The sequence below is a fragment of the Silene latifolia genome, chromosome 4 (genome assembly GCF_048544455.1).
Source record: "Silene latifolia isolate original U9 population chromosome 4, ASM4854445v1, whole genome shotgun sequence".
Classification (NCBI taxonomy): Eukaryota; Viridiplantae; Streptophyta; class Magnoliopsida; order Caryophyllales; family Caryophyllaceae; genus Silene; species Silene latifolia.
The window spans coordinates 24077960-24098839 of NC_133529.1; the positions used below are offsets into that span (position 1 = coordinate 24077960).

At 36.9% G+C, this 20880-nt stretch overlaps 2 protein-coding genes across 3 annotated transcripts; both read left to right on the plus strand.

Moving 5' to 3' along the window:
* Positions 1-1800: 1800 nt before the first annotated feature.
* Positions 1801-12313, plus strand: LOC141653273 (uncharacterized). Of its 2 annotated transcripts, XM_074460990.1 has the most exons (10): positions 1855-2034; positions 3822-4068; positions 4234-6395; positions 6490-6635; positions 7883-9303; positions 9394-9490; positions 9936-9984; positions 10071-10312; positions 10402-10509; positions 11356-12313. In XM_074460990.1, the coding sequence occupies exons 2-10, from the start codon at positions 3876-3878 to the stop codon at positions 11591-11593; spliced, it is 4656 nt and encodes a 1551-aa protein (XP_074317091.1). In that variant the 5' UTR covers positions 1855-2034; positions 3822-3875; the 3' UTR covers positions 11594-12313. The 2 variants fall into 2 exon arrangements, with proteins under 2 accessions (XP_074317090.1, XP_074317091.1); XM_074460989.1 differs by having other exon boundaries at positions 1801-2034; positions 7883-9490.
* Positions 12314-18102: 5789 nt separating this feature from the next.
* On the plus strand, positions 18103-20667 carry LOC141653274 (protein Asterix). The gene is made up of 3 exons (XM_074460991.1): positions 18103-18349; positions 19681-19781; positions 20232-20667. Exons 1-3 carry the CDS (start codon positions 18200-18202, stop codon positions 20290-20292), a joined length of 312 nt encoding a protein of 103 aa, XP_074317092.1. The 5' UTR covers positions 18103-18199; the 3' UTR covers positions 20293-20667.
* The last annotated feature ends 213 nt before the right edge of the window (positions 20668-20880 follow it).

The window sequence follows — 20880 nt, forward strand, 5'->3', positions numbered from 1 at the left end:
AGAGTGCTGACTTACCGTGCGATTGCACGGGGACCTTTGGGGTCTGTTAAAAGAGAGTGTCGGCTTACCGTGCTGTCGCGTATCTCTCGGGGTTTGGTCTCTCAAAGGTGTATCGTCCTAGGCTGCTAATGAGAGATGTTCCCCGTTACCAAAAAAAGTGAAAATAAAAATTACGACAATATTATAAATGAACTTTCATATAATTATTTGATTAATTATCATTTTCATGATTTTATGATATTAAAAATTACTATTATATATTTAAAAAATTATATTTTACATATTTTAACTTTAGTTGTGTTTCAAACTCATACCACTCGGAATTAAAACAAACACTAGGAGGAATGAAGTTCCAACCTCATACCCCCCTCCAGCCCTCCCCCCTCCTCTCAAGTATGATTCCTGATTCCAAACCCATACTCATATGCTAAACAAACGCCCCCTTAACGTGATTTAAACTTAGAGCATGAATTCTTTACTAATGAATACCACATTTTATAATTTTTCCGACTAAGCCAATTGACATCTACTAAGGCTATGTTTAGTAAAAACTAGTTGAAATGGTAGCTGAAATCTGATAAGGTAGCTGAAAACTGAAAAACTAACTGAAATATGAAATTTTTTAGTAAAACTAGCTGAAAACTGAAAAGTTAACTGAAACTTGAAAATGTGACTGATAAGGTAGCTGGAAATTATGAGCTGAAAAGGTAACTGATTATATGAAAAATGTTTGGCAAACTAGCTGAAAATGTACCTCATTTTTGGTGAAATGACGTAAAAGGATATAATAACAATGTAATATTATAGATTAAAGGGGTAAAATAGGAAAGTAAAATAGGTTCAACTGTTCAAGTACCTAAATCTAGCTAGCATTTTATTTCAGATAGTTTATTTGCTAAAAAATGTTACTTCCTCCATTCAATTCCACTCTACCACTTTGCTTTTTCACGTTCGTCAACGCGTGTTTTATGCGGTAAATATCGTTAGCTACGTATTTGCAAAAATTATAAAAGTTAAATATTTTTAATGTACTCGTAAAGACGAATCAAACAAAATCTCACATGAATATATTTTCACTTATATATTGAGAGAAAATCGAGAATGAATGTGTACTTGTGAATAGTGTAGAAAATGGAAATAGGTAGAGTGAAGTTGAATGGAGGAAGTACTTGCAAAAAAATAAGCTACTTAAAATTTTCGTAATTGTTAAATCCTACACACCATTTTGCTATATCCTACACATTTTCCCTTTTTTTTTGTCCACTTCTACCCTTATCTCTAAAAACAATAAAAAAATTAACAAAAAAAAAAAAATGATACCCAATCCGAGATTCCCAGCCCCGACACCTTCCCACCCCTGCTCTTCCCCTTGCTCCGACCACCCTGCCCCGTCCCCCTCACCCAGCACCACCTCTCCACTCCGTCGACCCCAATCCTTTGTCGAACCATTACGCCGTCGACCCACAAATGCCATTAACCTTCTCCCTTTCCCTTACTCCGTCGCCGTCAACTTTCATGCTTCTCTGTCGTTGATCGTTGGTGGGGCGGCTGGTGGGTGCAAACTATACACAAACAATTGAGGGTGGGCGAGGGCAGTGGTCATTCGTTAAGGAAATAACTTATTTTTTAGGGTTTTTATTTGTCTCTCTTGATTAGGGACTAGGGAGTGAGAAATAAGAGGGTTAGACTTGAAATAATGTGTACAAAAGTGCAAAATTTAATAAAATTGTGTGCAGAATTTAGAAAGTCCCAAGTAAAAATAGGTATCTCAAATGCACTACCAAAGTTGAATTCTAAGTGTGAAAAGATGGAGTGAACAAAGTAAATAACGCAACAAAGTCTTTATCTATCTTTCTGCAAACCAGCTCTACCCTTCCTACCCCCTTTTATTTCTCTCTCTTCGACGCTTATTTATCTCTCTCTTCTTTCTCTCTCATCAATTTCAGAAATTCCCCAATTTCCGCCCTAATTCGCTACTCAATTTCCCTTTTTCCGCACCTCATTTTACCCTTCACTCCAACAATTACCACAACTGTAAGTTTCATTTTTTGTAAAACCCTAATTATCGCATTTTCCCCATTTTTCTGTGATTTTTGATTGTTTTACTTCAGTGTATGATGCTTAAGCTTTTGTTAATGATTATCGTAGTGCTTGATTAGGTAGTTTAGTTTTGTAGTTTGATCTGATGTAATGTAATTAATTTGTTGTTGTTGCTTTAAAATTGTTAGTTTGCGTAATCAATGCTGAATTTGTTTGATTTTACTGTGAGAATTTAAATTTACCGCGGTGTGGACTCTGTAAATGGTAGTTTTAGCTAAATTTGCTTTTGTCGTAAGGTGAAAGTCGAAAAATCTGTGCATGTGGTTTAATTTCCATCGAGGTGTTGGATTAGGTAATCAATGCTTGGTATTGTGTTATTTACGAGTAGTAAGGTAAGGAAAAGCGGAAATTTTAACTACAAGTTTTGATTTTGTTGTTGTTTGGGGGACCCTTTAGTTCCGCTACTGTTTTCAAGGAGGTATGTAACGAAAAGAGGGGTGAGGGGTGAGGGGTGAGGAGCAGTTCCGCTACTGTTTTTCAAAATTTGTCGATGTTCGCGATGCATCCTAAGATGAGGTGTATTTGCTATTCATAGCATAAGTATCTGGCTTATTAAGTCAATGCTACTATTAAGGAAGTTGATTACCGTAGCGCCTCCAGCATTTATTCAATTTGTTCCTGTTGTGGTAATTATGAGAGGTGTGTAATCGTGTATAAAAAACGAGGGTAGCATTTATTTCAATAGCTTGCTATTACAGTAATTCTGAGGGGTGTGTATGAAAGATTTAAAGTGGGATTTATAATTAACGCAACATTTAATCACATTTTCGTAAATTCGTGGCGTGTTATTTATTTAATCATAGGACACTTTAAGGGGCCAGTATTAACTATATACCGTTTGTGGTGAGCGACTTGAGTCTACTTGAACCAGGCGTTGCGGTGATCGGCTTGCAGTTGCTTGACTTTCAAGTAGATTCCATCCCAAGCAACACAGTTTGAGATGTTAGGTTTGAGATTCAAAATGATTGACTTAGTAAAGCCTCACGACTACAAATACAACATTACCGTAAACCTCACGGCTACTACCCTAGTGCCTCAAATGCCTTCAGCTATGCTGTTGTAGGGAGTCACACACATCTAATCATATCCCGTGTTTTCCTACCACTAAGGCTAATTCAGATGACCACAATGAAAATTGTACTGAGACGTGAGATTTGCTACTTCACAAAATTGGAAGTGAAAATAGTTTACTGAACCATTTTACTTGCTTCCATTTGTTCTAAACCAAAGTTTAGTGAGCCTTTGGTCTCATTAGAAATGAAAGAGGTTGAACTCGTAACTCTAAAATGTAAATTTGCATAACAAGAAAGTGGTTCTGGACTGAGTTGGCTATGTACTCGGTAGATATTCTTACCAAATCGCATGAATGAACGAGGATATCAACCATAAAGTTATACATATAGGTACACAGTGATGTTATTCATTTGCTTTCGCCTTGTATGCTTCTCTGGTGTATGCCTCCACATGAACTAGACGGCCTTCCTTGAATATCTTTATTTTCAATTTGGTCGTGCTCATATGCGCTTGTGTGTCTTGCGACATGGAGGGTGAGCTTTTAAAAGTTGATGATATGGGCTCAGACTTTTAATTTCAATGATTTAGAAAAGGCGTGCTTTTGAAATAGTTTGTGCTGTTTAACTAATCTTTAGTATTGTTCATCTTTGATCCACTGAATCTTCTACTGGATAATTAAGCTCGACCTGGATTTCTACTTTTAACAGGTAGTATTTCCGATGCTAGTTTAAGCTGCTGAAAAGTTGCAGTCAACGTAATCTATGCCAGGGAACGAAATTGGTGATAGGGTCTACAATTTTTTTGACCAGAGTAGCTTTTCACAGAACCAACGCCATACACAACTTGCCGATGCAAACTGGCCTGGCTTTCATAGCAATGCATGGGCCCAAAACGAAAGGCAAAATGGTGTACCTCTGAATTCGAGTTCCAAGGGCTACAATGATCAGCAATCCGGTATCTTTGATTCAGAGATTTCTCTTTCTTTTCCATGATCTTCCTTTATTTTAACTATTGTCTATGGTTTTAATCTTTTTTGTGTAGCTTAGTATCTTGTAATCTGTTAAGGACATGGTGCATCAGCTTTATGTGTTTATGGACCTTTTGTTTTATGTTTTGTAGAGATCGAAAGAGGGAACAATCACTTCTCTCCGGCGTCACATGGGTTGAACTTCACACAGTCAAATGTGAGGCCTGAATTGGTTAAGAGTCCATCACAGGTTCAGCAAAATCTGAATGGATTTATGCATACACGCCAGGTTGATAATAGACAGAACGAAGGAAACTTTATTGCAGTGGATAGAGGATCCAATCAGCACAATTTAACTTCTAGGGTTCCGTTCATCGCCGAAGCACAACAAAGTAGTGTCCAACAGCATAATAATTTGGCAAGTTTTGGAGGTACACAAGCACCAATGAATTTCAATTTTCTTGGCAGTCAACAGCAAATGAGTAGTCAGCAAGCAGGAATGTTGAACGATAGCCGACTAATGCAGCAGCAGGTCATCATGAAACAAATGCAAGAGTTACAAAGAAGACAACAACTACAGCAATTTGGCGCAATGCAAAATGCTATGAACCATAATATGTCTAACTTCCCAAGTCAGTCAGCAGGGCCGCATTCTCTGACCAATAATGGTAATCCTTTGCAGGATACCTCTAATAATCCCTGGCAATCTCAGGTCATGGGCGGTGCCACAAATTGGCAGCAGCCTGGAAACCCATACCTTAATGGACTCATGATAAATCCTCAGCAAGGTCAAGCAATGCGGTTTACGGGTTTGACTCCTCAGCAAGCTTCCCAATCTCTGTATGGGGTTCCTGTATCTAACTCAGCAGGTGTTCAACGACTTCAACAGAACAGTGTGGAGAGGCCGGGAGTTTCACATATTCCTGCTCATAGTAATACCTTTTCCGGTAATTCATATTCTCCTCATTTAGAGCAGGTTAGCACTCAAGATGCTAGTACTACATCTAGATTGGAAGGAAAAGGTTCTTTTGAGCATCCTTTTAGTCAAGGTTTACAGAATGCGGTTAACTTGGGAGGCTCTAACCAGGTTCAAGAAAGGAAAGCGTCAATGCCGGATGGTAATGAACGAGGTTTTGTTGGTGCGTCAGATGAGTCTTCTGAAAAATCTTCAATGCCGGCTGCTGCCTCTCAGTCGATATCTTCACAGGCTGGTGTTGGTTTAGATCCAACTGAGGAAAAGATTCTCTTTGGAAATGACGACAACATTTGGGAGGCATTTGGGGGAGCATCGGTTACAGGGAATGACGGACCAGACCTCTTTAATGGATTTCCTTCTATGCAAAGTGGGACTTGGAGTGCCCTCATGCAGTCTGCTGTGGCAGAAACCTCTAATAGTGATGCGATGCAGGAAGAGTGGAATGGGTTAGACTCGCAAACTTCCAGGTCACAGTCGAGTAACCAGCATTTTCCAACTCCCCATGATAATGGGAAGCCACCGCCTGCTTGGATTGACAGTTCTCAGAGAGCCTCATCAGGCTCAAGGATGACCAATAACGACGTCAATACCAATAGTGCAACTTTAAACACAAATTATTTGAATAATTCCAGGTTAATGCAGTCACATTCAAATGAAGGAACTTCATCTGTAGAAAATCAGGCTGTTCAGGAAGGAAGGAGGTGGTTAGACAGCAACTCGCCAAAGTCACATACTGAGGAGAAGTGTGACTCCAAGCCTGATACTGCTTTTTGGAGTCATCGGCAGAGTACATTTTTGCCCGAGTCTGTTCCTGTCTCCAACACAAATTCTAAGATTGATTCTGGTGGCCATATAAATAACAGTCCTGTACCCAACCAAATACCGCCTGATAACCAGAGCCTTGATCTATGGAAGCAATTTAATTTTGGTTCCAAGTCTGGGACCGTAGGTCATGGAAATGATCAGCATAACATGAACAGGGGGCAATCAGTTTTGGGTTCTTCAGGTAATACTCCTAGTGGTGGAGCTTCTGAGATGTCTGGGATACAAAATGGCGATGGACGGGAGAATTCCATTGATATCCAGCAGAACAGTATTCCCAATTATGCTTTGTCTGGCAGTTTAAGAGAGAATGTGTGGTCAGATGCAGGCGATCGACCGTTTTTGCCAGGCTCCCAAGAGATTTCGTCTGGTCCTGCTGGTAGAAGAGTACCTATAGGACACACGTTTCAGTATCATGCAATGGGAGATATGAATGTGGATGAATCTTCTTCTGCAAAACAAGTGCAACCAACACTGTTAGGTCAAGCAGGCTTAAGCTCGGCAAATATGGAAAAGGTCAGACATGGCTACCTTGTATTAGGAAGTAATTTCTTCTGTCCATATTTTCTCTACCATTATAACCTGCTGCAATTTCATATGTTCATTGCAGGGTCAAGTATATGGTTTCCATGGAGGTGTTAAGATGTTGCATGGCACTTTGTCCAGTAATGTTCAGCCCGGCCAGTTACCCAGAACATCTGTACCCTTTGGCAGTTCTGCTGAAAATTCGACAACAAAGCAACGCCCATCGCCAAGGTGCCGTTTTATTTCAAATTTGCCTTTTGTTCATTGATTATTTTGGTGAATTTATAACTTCCGCAATGGTAAAAATCACCTCCTTATTAGCTAGGGGTAAGCTAAGGGCGTAAGGCACTGACCTTGGTGCGTTTATACCTTATCAGTTGTTCTGCGTTTCTTTGATGTATTGACAATTTGATATTTAAGTTCTTGATTGTTGTTTGTACTAGGAAGCCTCGGTAATTAAGATCCTAATATTTTTAATGGGAAGAATCATAGATCTCCTAGACCTGTTTAAAGGCCTTTCCCAGTTTCTGCGAGGTTTCCTGTATTTTATGTTCATTGTGAAATTTACAGGCATGATTTTCTTCTACCGTTTTCTGTATCAAAACAAAAAGAGACAACATTGAAATTATTTTAGTTGTAATTTGACTGTGGCTCTGTCAGTTTTTTTTTTTCCCAAGTTCTGTATTAAGTTGATGGTTGAAAGTTTGTGCAAACTTTTAAAATATCATTGTGACCATTTGTTTGTTTTGAGGTGCGTGATTATCAAAATGTTGGCATTTTGAAATGCTGCTGCAATCACGGTAGTAAATCTGGGTCGCTAAGCTGCATCATCGTATTGTAAAGGTTATGAAGTTTATAGGATCCTCATTTTGAGGTGTTATGGACCCTATTTTGGGCGCAATCACTGAGGTCAGGGGACTAATTCCAAGTCTCAAACCAAGATTTAATTATATATCTGCGGTAATTTGCAGTGCTCGGAAAACAGAAATTTTTTAACGACGAGAGAGTGGGAGTGGTCTTAGTTTAAAAAATGCATGCGACCTTGGGCTCAGTGAGGCACTAGCCAAACACCTCTGTGCGCATTAGCGTGTCTTGGTAGATAAGGGCACGTGGCCGTGCAGCTAGGGAGGCGCACTAATATGCAATTTTCACATATTATATTTTTATTTCTTTTATTAATCTTTTGTTTGCCATGTTATCCTCAGCTTTTACTCCAATAAAGGTTAGTGCTCTTTAAAATCCAAAAAATGGTATTGTTGCACAAAGTTTTATTTTAAAAAATACAAATTTGTTTTTAAAAACAGCGCGTATTGTACATTTACTTTGTTGCAACCTGCCTATGGCCCCTCGAGCTGTTACCTTGTGCTTTTCTTTAACTGTCGATTTTGGATTTAGCTACTTGTTCTTTGCTGATTAGTTACTTTTACGGTATGGTTGGTTATATTTTCAATGCTGACAAAGTAATCCTCCTGTTGCAGCCAAAATATGCTTGAGCTTCTTCACAAGGTTGATAACTCCAAGGAACAGAACAGTGTCTCCAATCTGGGCTCAAGTTCAGTTAATTACTACCGTAAATCTGACACTCCAGCTGATGGACATATTGGTCCTGGTCAGAGCCAATCTTCAATGTCTCATGGTTTCAACTTGCAATTAGCGCCCCCTTCTCAAGGAACTACTATTTCGAATTTCAATGACCCTTCTCAAAGTTCTTTGAGAAGTCTTGCTTCCCCTGGTTCACGAATTGTGTCTTCAGAAAAAGGAGACACTACACAGGCGTGGTTGCCTTCAAGCTCTTCCACTCTATGTTCACCACCTTCACATAGACCAGCTCAACTGGATTTTGGAAACAGTGAACAACTGATGGATGATCATAAGTCTTCATTTATCTCTTCTGACAGCCATGCTTACCATGATCAACAACCAATGAATTCACAGAATCAGGTTGCAGTCAGTCAGTGTACTAGTAATCTATACAACAATTCTCTGTCTGAAGACATGAATCTATCAGGTGTGAGAGCCTCCATGTATCAAATGCCAACCTCTCTGAATGCTGTAACGGATGGAATGATGAAGGATAATATGCCATTGGTCGGACCTAATTTAAAGAGCTCACAACAGTTGTCGGGTATCCAAGCTCATAATACTTCTGATTTTGTCAAATCTCATTGTCAGTCCAATGATTCTTCGGATACGAATGTCATGAGTCAACAGGAAAAAGATGAGTTGGATTGCCCAAGAAAGGCAGATGTGTCACATGAAGTAGATCCGCTACCATCTGCAAAGACAATAGGTGTGTCACAGGAAACATATCTGAGGAGACAGTCCACGGAGGCTTCTCATTTGAATTCTGCTGCTAGCCAAAAAGAAGCAGATGTGTTCAATCATTCTTTAAAACCTAATAATACAGCAAATTACAGCTATTCCTTACTGCATCAAATGCAAACTATGAAGGCCATGGGAATGGATCCAAATCATCAAGAATCAAAGAGGTTAAAGGGTTCGGAAATTGGTCAAGATGCTCAACAGATGACTTCGAATAGTATGGTTCGAGATCCATCAGTTAGTCAGAACTCTATGTCTTCTGGAGATGGTAAGATGGTAAGCTTTCCTCCTCAGTTGGGGAATAGTAATATTTCCTTGTTGCCGCCTGTAGCGGTTGCTTCTCAAGATGGATTTTCTTTTGGTCATAGTGACCCGCAAACATTTGTCAATGTAACTAATAGAGCTCAGCTTACGGGGATTAGCCCCCAGATGGCCCCATCATGGTTTGAGCGGTATGGGACTTTCAGAAATGGGCAGTTACCTGTGCATAATGTGCCGAGAGTTCCTATGGTGAAGAATGTGGAGCAGCAGCTCATCAGTCCACCTATTAACTTGGTTGACACTAGTCAGATTTCTGGTACTAACCAAATATCAAATCCGTGTTCTGCTACTGAGCACATTTCTTCTCTCCATGCATTGGCCCCTAATGTCGCTTCTCAAACTCCAGTGTCTACGAGGCTTAAGAAGCGGAAGACTGAGACATCTGATCTTATACCATGGAATAAAGAGATAGTGCAGGGTTTCAAAAACGCTCAGAACATAAGGTGGGTGATTAGGCTGTCCAAGTTTAAGAAAATACCAACTCTTTTCTGTTGATGGTGTCCCCACTATTCAGTAATGTGTAGCTCTATGTCGATAAGAAACATTTTGATTGTTTTTATTTGATTATATGGTACTTAAATTAATTAAACAACCTTATAGACTTGAACTAAAAGAAAGATAAACATAAGAACTACTATAATCACTACACATTCATCTCATAAAACGTTTTGGTAGGCCAGTCAGGGCCTCGTCCCCCATCACTAAAACTACTGTTGCTATCATGGATGGCAAAGATTTCAACAATTTGTTTGAAATTCTTACCCTTCATTTTTTCTTTTTATCTCCTGGCCATTATATTTTGACTCCATTATAGTTGCTGAAGGTCTGAAAATTGTAATGTTATAATTGCGCCATGCACTGATGCTTGCTAATTTATGTTTCTTGCAGCTCAGCAGAAGTAGAATGGGCACAATCATCAAATCGCTTAGTTGAAAGGGTGTGTTCATGTTACAATGATCTATCTGTGCAAGTTTCTATTACATTCCCTGTGTTCTCTGAGGATTGACAGTCATTTCCGTGCAGGGTGGAGATGAAACTGATTTCCATGAATATTTGTCCCCCATGGTTAGGCCAGGAAGAAGGCTCATTTTGACGACTAAGCTTCTGCAGCAAGTATTTTGCCCCCCGCCAGCCTCCATCCTCTCACTTGATGGGAGGTCTAATTGTGAAGTTATTATGTATTCTGTTGCAAGACTAGCTTTAGCTGATGCCAGCAACTTGATCTGTGGTGTGGAGAGTGACACACCATCTGACGGTGGAATCTCGTAAGACTTGCACCTTCTTTGTGATTTTCTCAATCTTCGTTTGTGCAAATATATTATTTTAACTTGTCGTTTGATGATCAATTTTTTAGCTTGACCGCAAAAGCAAAAAAACCAGAAAGAATTCGTGACCAGTATTTCTTAAAAGTCGTGGATGATTTCACAAATAGGGCAACGGCTCTTGAAAATGATCTACTAAGGTAAAGTACTCATAAGACCTTTTAAGTTTTAATAGTCAACAGTGCATAACTATTTTAGTCTGGTCTCGTGAAATGGTTTCGACACTTCTGAAGACATTGTTGTTTTGGGCTTTTGATGAATTTTGACAAGCCCATTAAACGAGGAGCTTAGTTGCATTCCTTAAAGTCATAATTCTAAACTTGTTTTTACTTTCCCGTTTTATGCATGGCACATAATTTATTTATTCGAAAGCACATTGTGAGGTGGCCAACTACTTGAACAGGAGAGTTGTTTGGGGTTGCCATCCTTTTATACTCTTCGCTTTGTTCTTTGGGTTTTCTAGGTGATTCTATCCTTATGTGTACAGTTTTAGATTGCTTTCTATGCTCAACGAGATCTTTATCTGTATTCAGAATACATTAGTTGATCTAAATTACTTTTGCTGGTTTGTGCTCTTTTCCCCTATTGTGGGAAGAACAGCAAATTTAATCTCATACACAGCATTTTCACATTTTGTACCACGTGCTCTCATCACACAAAACCTATATGAGACGGTCTCACATAAAGGACCAACCGATTAACCCTATGATTAATCAAGTCTCTTAAGAGACCTTTTCATGCTATTTTAGTGGGACTTACCCATTTAACTAAAAATCCTTAACCATTAACCCTTTAAAAAACCGAAATAAAGTGATAACCTTCATGTTGTATGGGTTAGTTCCATAAAATTCCATCACTGGACTGTCTCATATGAAAAATTGTGATAATAAGATGAGGCATACATCAGGATTTAGGTTCTTCTCGGTTGTGAGACCATCTTGTACGAGGCTCATTGTGGCTAATTCTTTTATCTTTTTGCTTCACAGATTGGACAAGAGTGCATCAATTTTGGACTTCAGATTGGATTGTCAGGATCTGGAAAGATTTTCAGTTATCAATCGTTTTGCCAGGTTCCATGCTCGAAGTCAAGGTGACGGGGTTGAGACCTCATCATCCTCTAATGCAACTGCAGTATCACAGAAACCTTTTCCCCAAAGATATGTTACTGCTCATCCCATGCCTAGTACTGTTCCCGAAAGAGTACAATGTCTGAATATTAATTAATTAATTAATTAATTTTCCTGCATTGGCTCTGTTGGATCCGTGTTACATCATTTCGCCTCAGTTCAATATCCGTGCATGTCATGTTGCACCTGAAATAGAGCCATGCAGAGGATTATGCGGGGATGGATTTGGAGTTTTGGACTACTAAGACCGACTCCTCTACCAAAAAAAGAGGTGGTTTTAGTCGATGTAGGGAGGGAATTATTCGATGTTTGATAAGTTTATGCTACTGTAAATCTCCCGTGAAGCAGTAGAAGCCGAGTTTCCTCTCCACATGTTTATGGCGATTGAAGAGAGAGAGAGAGACATTTTCTCAGCCGTGGAAGTGTTAGAGTTTAGGGTAGCTAAAGGTAAGCAAATCTGCATGTATGATGTATGCATGCTGCAGTGCAGTTCCTTAGAAATTAAGATTCATGTTCTTTTCCCTTTTTTCCGTTTCCTCTCCCCCATCTCATTTCCTTATAAATGATAAACTAGATCTTCCAATGCTAGGGTTTTGCTGATTGTAAAAGTGCATGCATAATCTATAAGGGATTCGGGTTCTGCAAGAATGGCAGAAGAGTAGTGTATCTTGTCGTATGTAAAGTCATTGGAGATTGCGATGAAAATACTATCAATTCCCATGTAATCGCGAAGCTCAAACCTTTATGTGGCAGGCTTAATAAGCTTCCATTTATGAATTAGTGCATATAATCTAATACCCATAGTCTTCAGCTGACCTATTTGTACTTGTTGCAAATAATGTTTCCATGTGCATATTGTCCTTTTTCGCCTGAGCTTTCCCTGTTGATCTTTTTACCAAGTATTCCTCCTTTTATGTGCTCGCTTTATCTTTTATCCTTTTTTTTTCTAGATAGTTATGTTACAAATGATGTTGGCTGGAGACTTGATGAAATTATCAGTAGAACACCTTGTGTAGCTTGCTTTGTACTGCAAGAGTGAAGGTAAAAACACCAACTTTCTGCGGTTGAAAGTCTATCTACAGTGAAGCTATTTGATTTGTAGGTAGAAGAGAAGGATTTTTGTGATGCTAGTGCAAGTTATTTTGATTATGAAATTTGTGGATGTATGTGTGAAGTTTTGTCTTTTGCTCAATTGTTTCAAGCTTTGGTTGTACAAGAAACGAGGGGAGGGATATTTGAGCTTGGACCCTATTATCAATGAGCTCCAAGTCTCTGCCTCTATTTGAAGAGGTTATTGGTACTGACTTGTAAGTATATGAAGATGGCAATGCGTAACTTTACACTCGCGACTAGAATAATCTAAGACAAAGGTGGATTTGATCGACCAAGTACCTCCGCCGCACTGATATCCTCGGATAATCATCTGTCTAGATGGAAGTTTGTTAGTGATAAGCCCAAGGAAGACTTGAGGGAAATATCCTGATTATGGAATAGAATATGGTTGCACAGGCGGTCGATTTTCCAGCAGGTACAAGTGGGTTCCTATAATTTGAGAAATGGGTTTTATCACCAAGTGATCACAGCACTTAGACGGGACCTAAAATCCGCTTGCGTCTTTAATGTGTACCACACTATGTAAGGAGCGGTCTTTATTAGACAGTATTCTCGTTCCTAAAATTTGCAGTGCGCCGGAGAAGCTGTGTATTTATATCCTATTTTTCGAAAATCTGAATTGTACCAGACTTGTTTAAGCATCTGGTTTCACAGATTTTGAATACTGCCTTTTTGCTTACATGAAACCGATAAGCTTATCAAGTAGCATACCCAGACCACACTGTCGATCTCGAGTAACGGCTTACAACTTCAAGTAGCTTTGTCTCGTTCATTCTGTTATCACTAAAGGGTTAGTTGCTTAGTTCTAGTATGAGTATTCGGACTGGCTGTTATATGTCCATCAGATTTAAGGTCATGTTTCAGAAAGAGCAATGAATTACTTGTCTTTGTCTTTGTCTGTGACCATTTAAGATAACTCCAATCACAATATGCTTATTAACAGATATGACGAGAATATATTGGTTAACAGTCACCCATCGTCTTTTCATAAACAAACAATAGCTCCCTAGAACAATTCGCGTTTTCACCTCTTTTTAATGTTGCACCCTTACAATTTTTATATTCTACATTGTACCCCTAAACTTCTTACTTATTTCTCTATCATGGCCTCCTTTAACTCTCCATTAGCTTTATGACTATCAAACAACCGTTTTTTGACCTTTATTCTGGCTTGTTAGTGTTCTAACACCATCCTAAGTGAAAAGTAACACAAATCACTTTCCATAAGCATAAATTACTATTAAAAACCTTAGTTATGATTCATGAAATGATAATGGAGATTTTATGAAATTTTAGTTAGATTCGTATACAATTTGGTGGGTTAATGGGTAATTTGGCGAGTTAATAAATAAATGAGTAGGTTATCGAGTAATTGGAATGGTAAATAAATGATTTAATAGATCAATTAAGAAAATAACATATCAACGACAATAAATAAGGTCATGGTATAGACTAATGTATAGACTTCAAGGGTACACTACTACAAATCTAGGCAACTACAACGCCCCTTTAACAACGATTATTCACGAAAATCACAATAGACGTTGTAGAATGTATGGCGCGAATTTTACTAAAATAAATTACAACGGGTATGGTTATAAAAACCGTTGTTATTAGTTTTAACAACGGGTCACACATGCACAACCGTTGTTAATAATTTGGCGCAAAATTGGCGCAAAGTTAGTGAAAAGTAATAACAACGGTTATTTTTGAAACCCGTTGTTAAAACTTATTTAACAAGGAGTGTTTTTTACAACCGTTGTTAAAACATATTTCACAACGGTTGTTGTTTAATAACCGTTGTCAATACCTTCCATACTATAAACCACACAAATGTGTCTCTGCTGCCCACAAAACACAACCCTTATTAATACACAAACACAAACACAAACACAGCAGACAAACAAACACAAAACACATACACACTCTCTTTCTCTCTTTCTCTTTTTCTCATCGTCGCTTTATCTTCTCGCCGTCACTGTGATTTCATCGTCTATTACGTTCGTATTTATCGGTAAATCTCGCCGTCCTTTTTGTTAGTTTCATCGTCATTATTTTCTTTTTCTATTTATTTCTTTTGCATGTATGTGTTTGTATCGACCATTATGTTATTTGTTTAAGTATTGTTCGCATAATTAGTTAGTAAAACAATGAAGAAGCAAGATGAAGAAGTAAGATAAACATAATTAATATATATATATATTAATTTATAAATACATAAATTAAAAAAAAAATTACATATGTAAAAATGCAATTCTTATATTTTCATAGAGGATCTTATTCTGCTCTATCGTATCCGTCCTCTCCTCCTTGGCTATTTGGAGGTTCCGTTCAGCAGTTGCTATATCGTCATATATAGCCGCGAATCTTCGCTCCGTCAAGCCATCTTCTTTGGCGTGCTTGATGCGGATCGAGCATCCGCAAGGTAGCTCTGAAACTTTCCTCAATATGGAGGAACCGGCGGATGAAGTTGTTGTTGTTCTCGATCATGGTAAGAGTCTTAAGGATGAAATCATTCATTTTGTTGGAGTTTTTTGAGTTTGTTTTGAAAGATTAAGTAGAGTTTGTTTTAGCAGTTAGGGTTTGGAGATGAATATATTGAGATAATGGAAATGTTAGTTGAGATATGCAATGTATTTATACTAAGCAATGTGTGGGTTGAGTTGCTTTTTAATTAATATATATGTTAGGAAGTTGTGCCATAATCATCATCATATCTCTCAATAATGCTGCTTCAAATCTTATTACTAACCCTTCTCATTCCATATTATCCGTTCATATGTACAGTGATGTCAGTAATAATGCATGCATCGGAATTCTAACAGGCCGTAATTATGCATGCATCTAGTAATATTTAATTTAATTTTTTTTATTTTTTAAGAACAAACAACAACGGTTATTTACAAACAACCCGTTGTCTTTAGTTATAACAACGGTTTTGTATATTAAAACCCGTTGTTATAACTTTCCCCCCAAAATTGAGTCACACTTTCCACAACGGGTTTTTATACATAAAACCGTTGTTAATAGTTTTAACAACGGTTTCCTTAAGAAAACTAACCGTTGTTAAAACCTTCTACAACGGACGCTTTAACAACGTCCGCTTTTTTATATAACAACGGTTTTTGACCGTTGTTATAGCCTGTATCTGTAGTAGTGGTACACCATATAATTTCAAAAATGTAAAGATACACCATATAAAACCGAAAAACTCGAGGGTACACAGTAGAATATCCCAATTTATTATTTTGACTTTTAAGTCCGAATATATTTAGATGGGGTCAACATTAAATTCGACAAACTACAGTCTACAAATGAGCAATGCCACATTTATTGTATGTCATTTCTATTTTAGGATGCTTTAAGAAAAAAGTGTAAATTATCTCCCATGTCCCTTAAATGAAAGGAGAAAATGGATAATGTTGTTGGCCGTGAAGTTGTGGAGATGAAATTAGTAAGTTATTTAGGGGTAATATACCAAAATATTTTTAGTTCGGTCGCATAGACTAAGACTCTGTTCTTTCTGGCTTATTTTCATTTCACTTGATTCAAATTTCACTACTTATTCGATTGATTCACTTATTCGATTCATTCGGCTCGGCTTTCACTCCATTCATTCAAATTTCACTTGATTCGGCTCCACTAAATTCAGCCAATTTCAATTTTGCGAATCTTAAACTTAATAGTTTTTATTAATATTATATTAATATTAATATTAATATTTTATTATTTTATTATTTTATTATTATTTATTATTTTTATTTATTTATTTGTTATTATTATTATTATTATTATTATTAATATGAATATGAATATTAATTAATAATAATATTATTAATAACATTGTTAATTTTAATATTACTATTATTAATACCTAATTATTTTTTCATATATGAACTTTACCGTTTCACACACACTTTTTCATAACGTTCTATTCTGTACCCTTTTCACCTCAAACTGAACCAAGTGAACTCTTAAATCAATATTTTTCCCTAAAACTTAATTTAATTGCTCAAATGACTTAAAACTTACAAGATGAATTCTAATTTTTAAAATAGTTAATTAATTTACTTGTTATCAATTATTAATATTATTTGTTGATTTTTAATTAATCAACCAAAATTTAGTTATTTGTTAAAGATGAAATTAGGGTCTGTCGATTTTTATTTATCTAATTAATTACATTAGGATTGTTGGTGCTTTGTGGTGGTTACCTAATCTGTCAAATTAGGATGATAAACGGCTAGACTTTAAACATCAATCTAGCAAATTGGTGCTCCATTATTTCACCTAATTAGATTGATGGCGAACCGTGGTTCATGGTGGCTACCTAGTTAATCACTCAAATTAGTTTTATTATTATTATTATTATTATTATTATTATTATTATTATTATTATTATTATTATTATTATTAATGTTCTTCTTCTTCTTCCTCTTCTTCTTCTAATAATAATAATAGTAATAATTATAATAATTATAATTATAATAATAATAATAATAATAATAATAATAATTATTATTATTATTATTTATATTTAGTATTAATATTAATATTAATATTAATATTAATATTATTTCAGTTCAATTCAGCTCTAATCAGCTTAGTTCAGTTCAGCTCAGCTCCATTTAGTTCGATTCATTTCGATTCGATTGTTTTTCGATTCTATTCGGTTTGATTCGATTGATTAAATTCGATTGATTCGATTCACTCCATTCGAGTTGGCTTAAAAAGCCAGAAAGAACATGGCCTAATTAGAATTCTAATTGATACTCCTTCCATTCAAAGCCAACCTTCCCTTGTTTCTTTTCGGTCCATTCAAATCCAACTTTTCCCTTTCATTTTTAAGACATAATTATCCTTATAAAGTTTGTATATTTAGAAAATGACATTGCTATAATACTATTCTATTACACTAACTAGTATTTTAGTCCACCAACATGTACTTATAATACTATTCTATTCTACTCTTAAAGCTTGTGCAAAAAGTAAAAGGGAAGCTTCGATTTGAATGGAGGGAGTATTAAATAGATATGGCAAAATTGACTTCACCCGAATATCACGTCCCGACTCCTGAACTTAAGATCCGAACCTGAATTGATTCAACCCGAATGTTTATTGTTGCAAATTTATTATTATCCATAAATAACTTGATAACATTTGACCCGAAAATGACTCGAATCTGAAATAACTCGGCCTGACCCGACCCGATCCGACCTCTAACTCTTGCAAATCTAAAATTGAGTTGACTTGAACCTGACTTAACCCAAATCTCGCCCGATTAACCCGTTTTCCATGTCTACAACTATTAAATCTATATTAACCCTACCAAAATTAAACTCTACAGAATCCTAAACGGATTTGGTTCCCATACTTTAGGACACGATCGGTCATAGACTCGTACCTTTAAGGTATTAACTCTTCGAAATCCTAATCCGACTTAATTCCGGTATCTTGTTAGACCACCATTATATCATTCGGGTCGGTCAATTGTGCCACGACTGGTTACAACACTCAGCTCTAGTCGTTAGATAACAAAACCAATCATCAACGCAAAAGAAAGAAAAGAGGTACAGAGAGACGATCGAAAATGTCGTCGCATCAAAGTAACAGCAACGATCCGCGAATAGCTTCTGCAGCGAAGCCGTTCAAGCCTTCTCTCGTACAACCGCATGAACTTCCCGTCGATTACTCCGGTTTTCTCGCCGTCTTATGCGGTGTTCTCGGCGTCATGTTTCGTGTTCGTCTCTCTTTTCTCTTTTTCTTAATCGTAATTTTGTTGATTTATTATGCTAGATTTCTGTAATGTACAGTTTATGAGCTAATTTTTAGTATTTAATATTCGATTTTATAAACGGCGTTCTGTTGCTGGATTTTAATCAGTAATGATAAATTTATAATGCAATAGATTAATTCGTTATAGCTAATTTGTGTTTTTTGATAGTTTCAGTCGTAATTTTCTTGATTTACTATGCTAAATCTCCGTAATTTACAGTTATGAGCTAATTTCTAGTATTTAATTTTAGTTCTGGTGATCGGTGAACTGTTACTGGATTTTTTATCAGTAATTATATGTTAATTTGTGTTTTTTTGTCATTTTCAATCGTAATTTTGTTGATTTACTATGCTAGATCTCTTTAATTTAAAGTTATGAGGTAATTTGTACCCCGTAGTATTTAATTTTAGTTTTGGTGATCGGTGATCTATTGCTGGATCTTTGATCAGTAATTATAATGCAGTAGATTAATTCGTTATGGTTAATTTGTGCATTTAGTTGGTTGATTGATTGATTGATTATAGTCTTTTATTAGCTGTAAATTAGTCATAATTGGATTAATTTGTAGGAATTGTACCACTGGAATCGATTTGATTTGATTCGACTTTCTAGGAATTGGCGAAGTGTTGTGTACTACAGAATGTCTTGCTTGTGACGGTCACAAGCTTGTGACCTCTCACAGCCTCCCTCCCACTTGCTCTCCCACTTGTTCCTTGTGAGAGTTCACAAGCTTGTGACGGAATAGGGCCGTCACAAATAAGAATTTGTGTACTAGGAATTGTATTAGTGGATGGATTCGAATTGCTTTGATTAGCCTTTGTAGATCCTCCATGAAAACAGGCATTCGTATCCATGGATTTAAGCTAGCTTAGTTGGTAAAGTACCTCGTGATTGTACATAGGACTTTGTCTTAGTTTACATCGGCGATGTGAGAAATAGACGATTTGTTTCATGGATGTTAGTTTGGTAGTTGGTAATGTTTTTATGCCTGTACTGCTGATTTCGGTTGATTTTCTACCACGTCCAGTGTTTCCCCGTCTTCTGTAATCTGTACATAGCTGATGATTAAAGCTAAATTGATATGCTTAGCGAGGTTGTCAAAGTTAGTAGTCAGTGTCTCTAAACTTTGGTAAATTCGGGTCTACATCTTGCGTTTGGAAATCTTCTGTCTACAACTTGATTATTGTTTCAGTTTGTTACATTTGCTCATTTTTTTTCGGAATGAAATTATGATATTTAAATGTGGATTTATTATGTAGTTTTTTGTGTATTAATTTAGTTCTTGTGGTCTGCAGTACAAGCTAGGATCTTGGCTTGCAATAATCTTCTGCGCACAGTCACTGGTGAACATGAGGAACATGGAGACTGATCTTAAGCAGATATCTATGGCCATGATGTAAGTTTGCCTGTAGCATATTTTTTGTACTAACCGTGTTAGTCGTTGGTTCGTGCTAGGCTGCTAGGCTGCTAGCTGACCCATATTGTTTTAGGGACTTAGGCTTTGTTGTTGTTGTTGTTGCTATTGCTGTGAGCTTTGTGATTGAAATGTTGTTTCGCTGTTCGCCTGTTGGGCCTGTCTGTTTGTTCTACTCGCTAATGGATGTCATGATTCAAGAAGCTCATGCTTTGAAATTTGTCGTATTAGTGTGGCTCGTCAGTAGCTGAGTTTGGTTTAGAATTGAGAGTGTAGGTTTTTTTTATCACTTCTTTATCTGGTAGAGAGAGTAATCTTTGTTGTTTAACGAATTTGAGCCTGCATTTACAATATGATCTCTTTCAAATTGCATTGTAATGTTATTACAGCATTTTTAAAGATTTCTGATTGGTTTTCTTATGGTTGTTCCAGGTTCGCTATTATGGGACTGGTAACAAACTACATGGGACCACGAGTAGGTGCACAATCTTGAAGGCGTTTTTATGTCGATTATAGCAATTGATAGTGCCGTGAACTTCTATCTCCGGAGACTGACTTTGCTTTCGGCTGGGGATACAATTGGTCAATAACAAAAATCTTGTATTGAGCTTATTTTTTTATAAACATTAGCTAGCATTTTCCTTTTTCAACTCTTCCGCAAGTTTCCTTCAACCTCTCTACCCTTCCGCCTAAGTGAGATAAAATTGTACTATGGCAACGTCGAAAATTGAAATTGATACTGTCATTCCACTTTTTTTTTCTCCCATATATCTATCAGTTGTTAATTTACATCTAAATTGCAAAGTTGTACTCGAATGTCTGAAAAGGTTGAGAAATATTGAAAGAGTCGTACAGATTATTTGATCAAGCACTAATTATAAGCGCGGTGTGTATGTGTGTTGATCAGTGGGTTATTGAGCTCCTTCTTTAAATTTCTGAAGGAGTTTAGTTAAACTGAGAATCATTAGCATACTATTACTCCATTATTGAGAACATCGCAATTTCTAAACGGAAAATTGAGTTGTTTCTTCTTTTTTGTGAGGGGTGGCACAAGGCTAATGTTACTAGGTCCTTTTCGGTA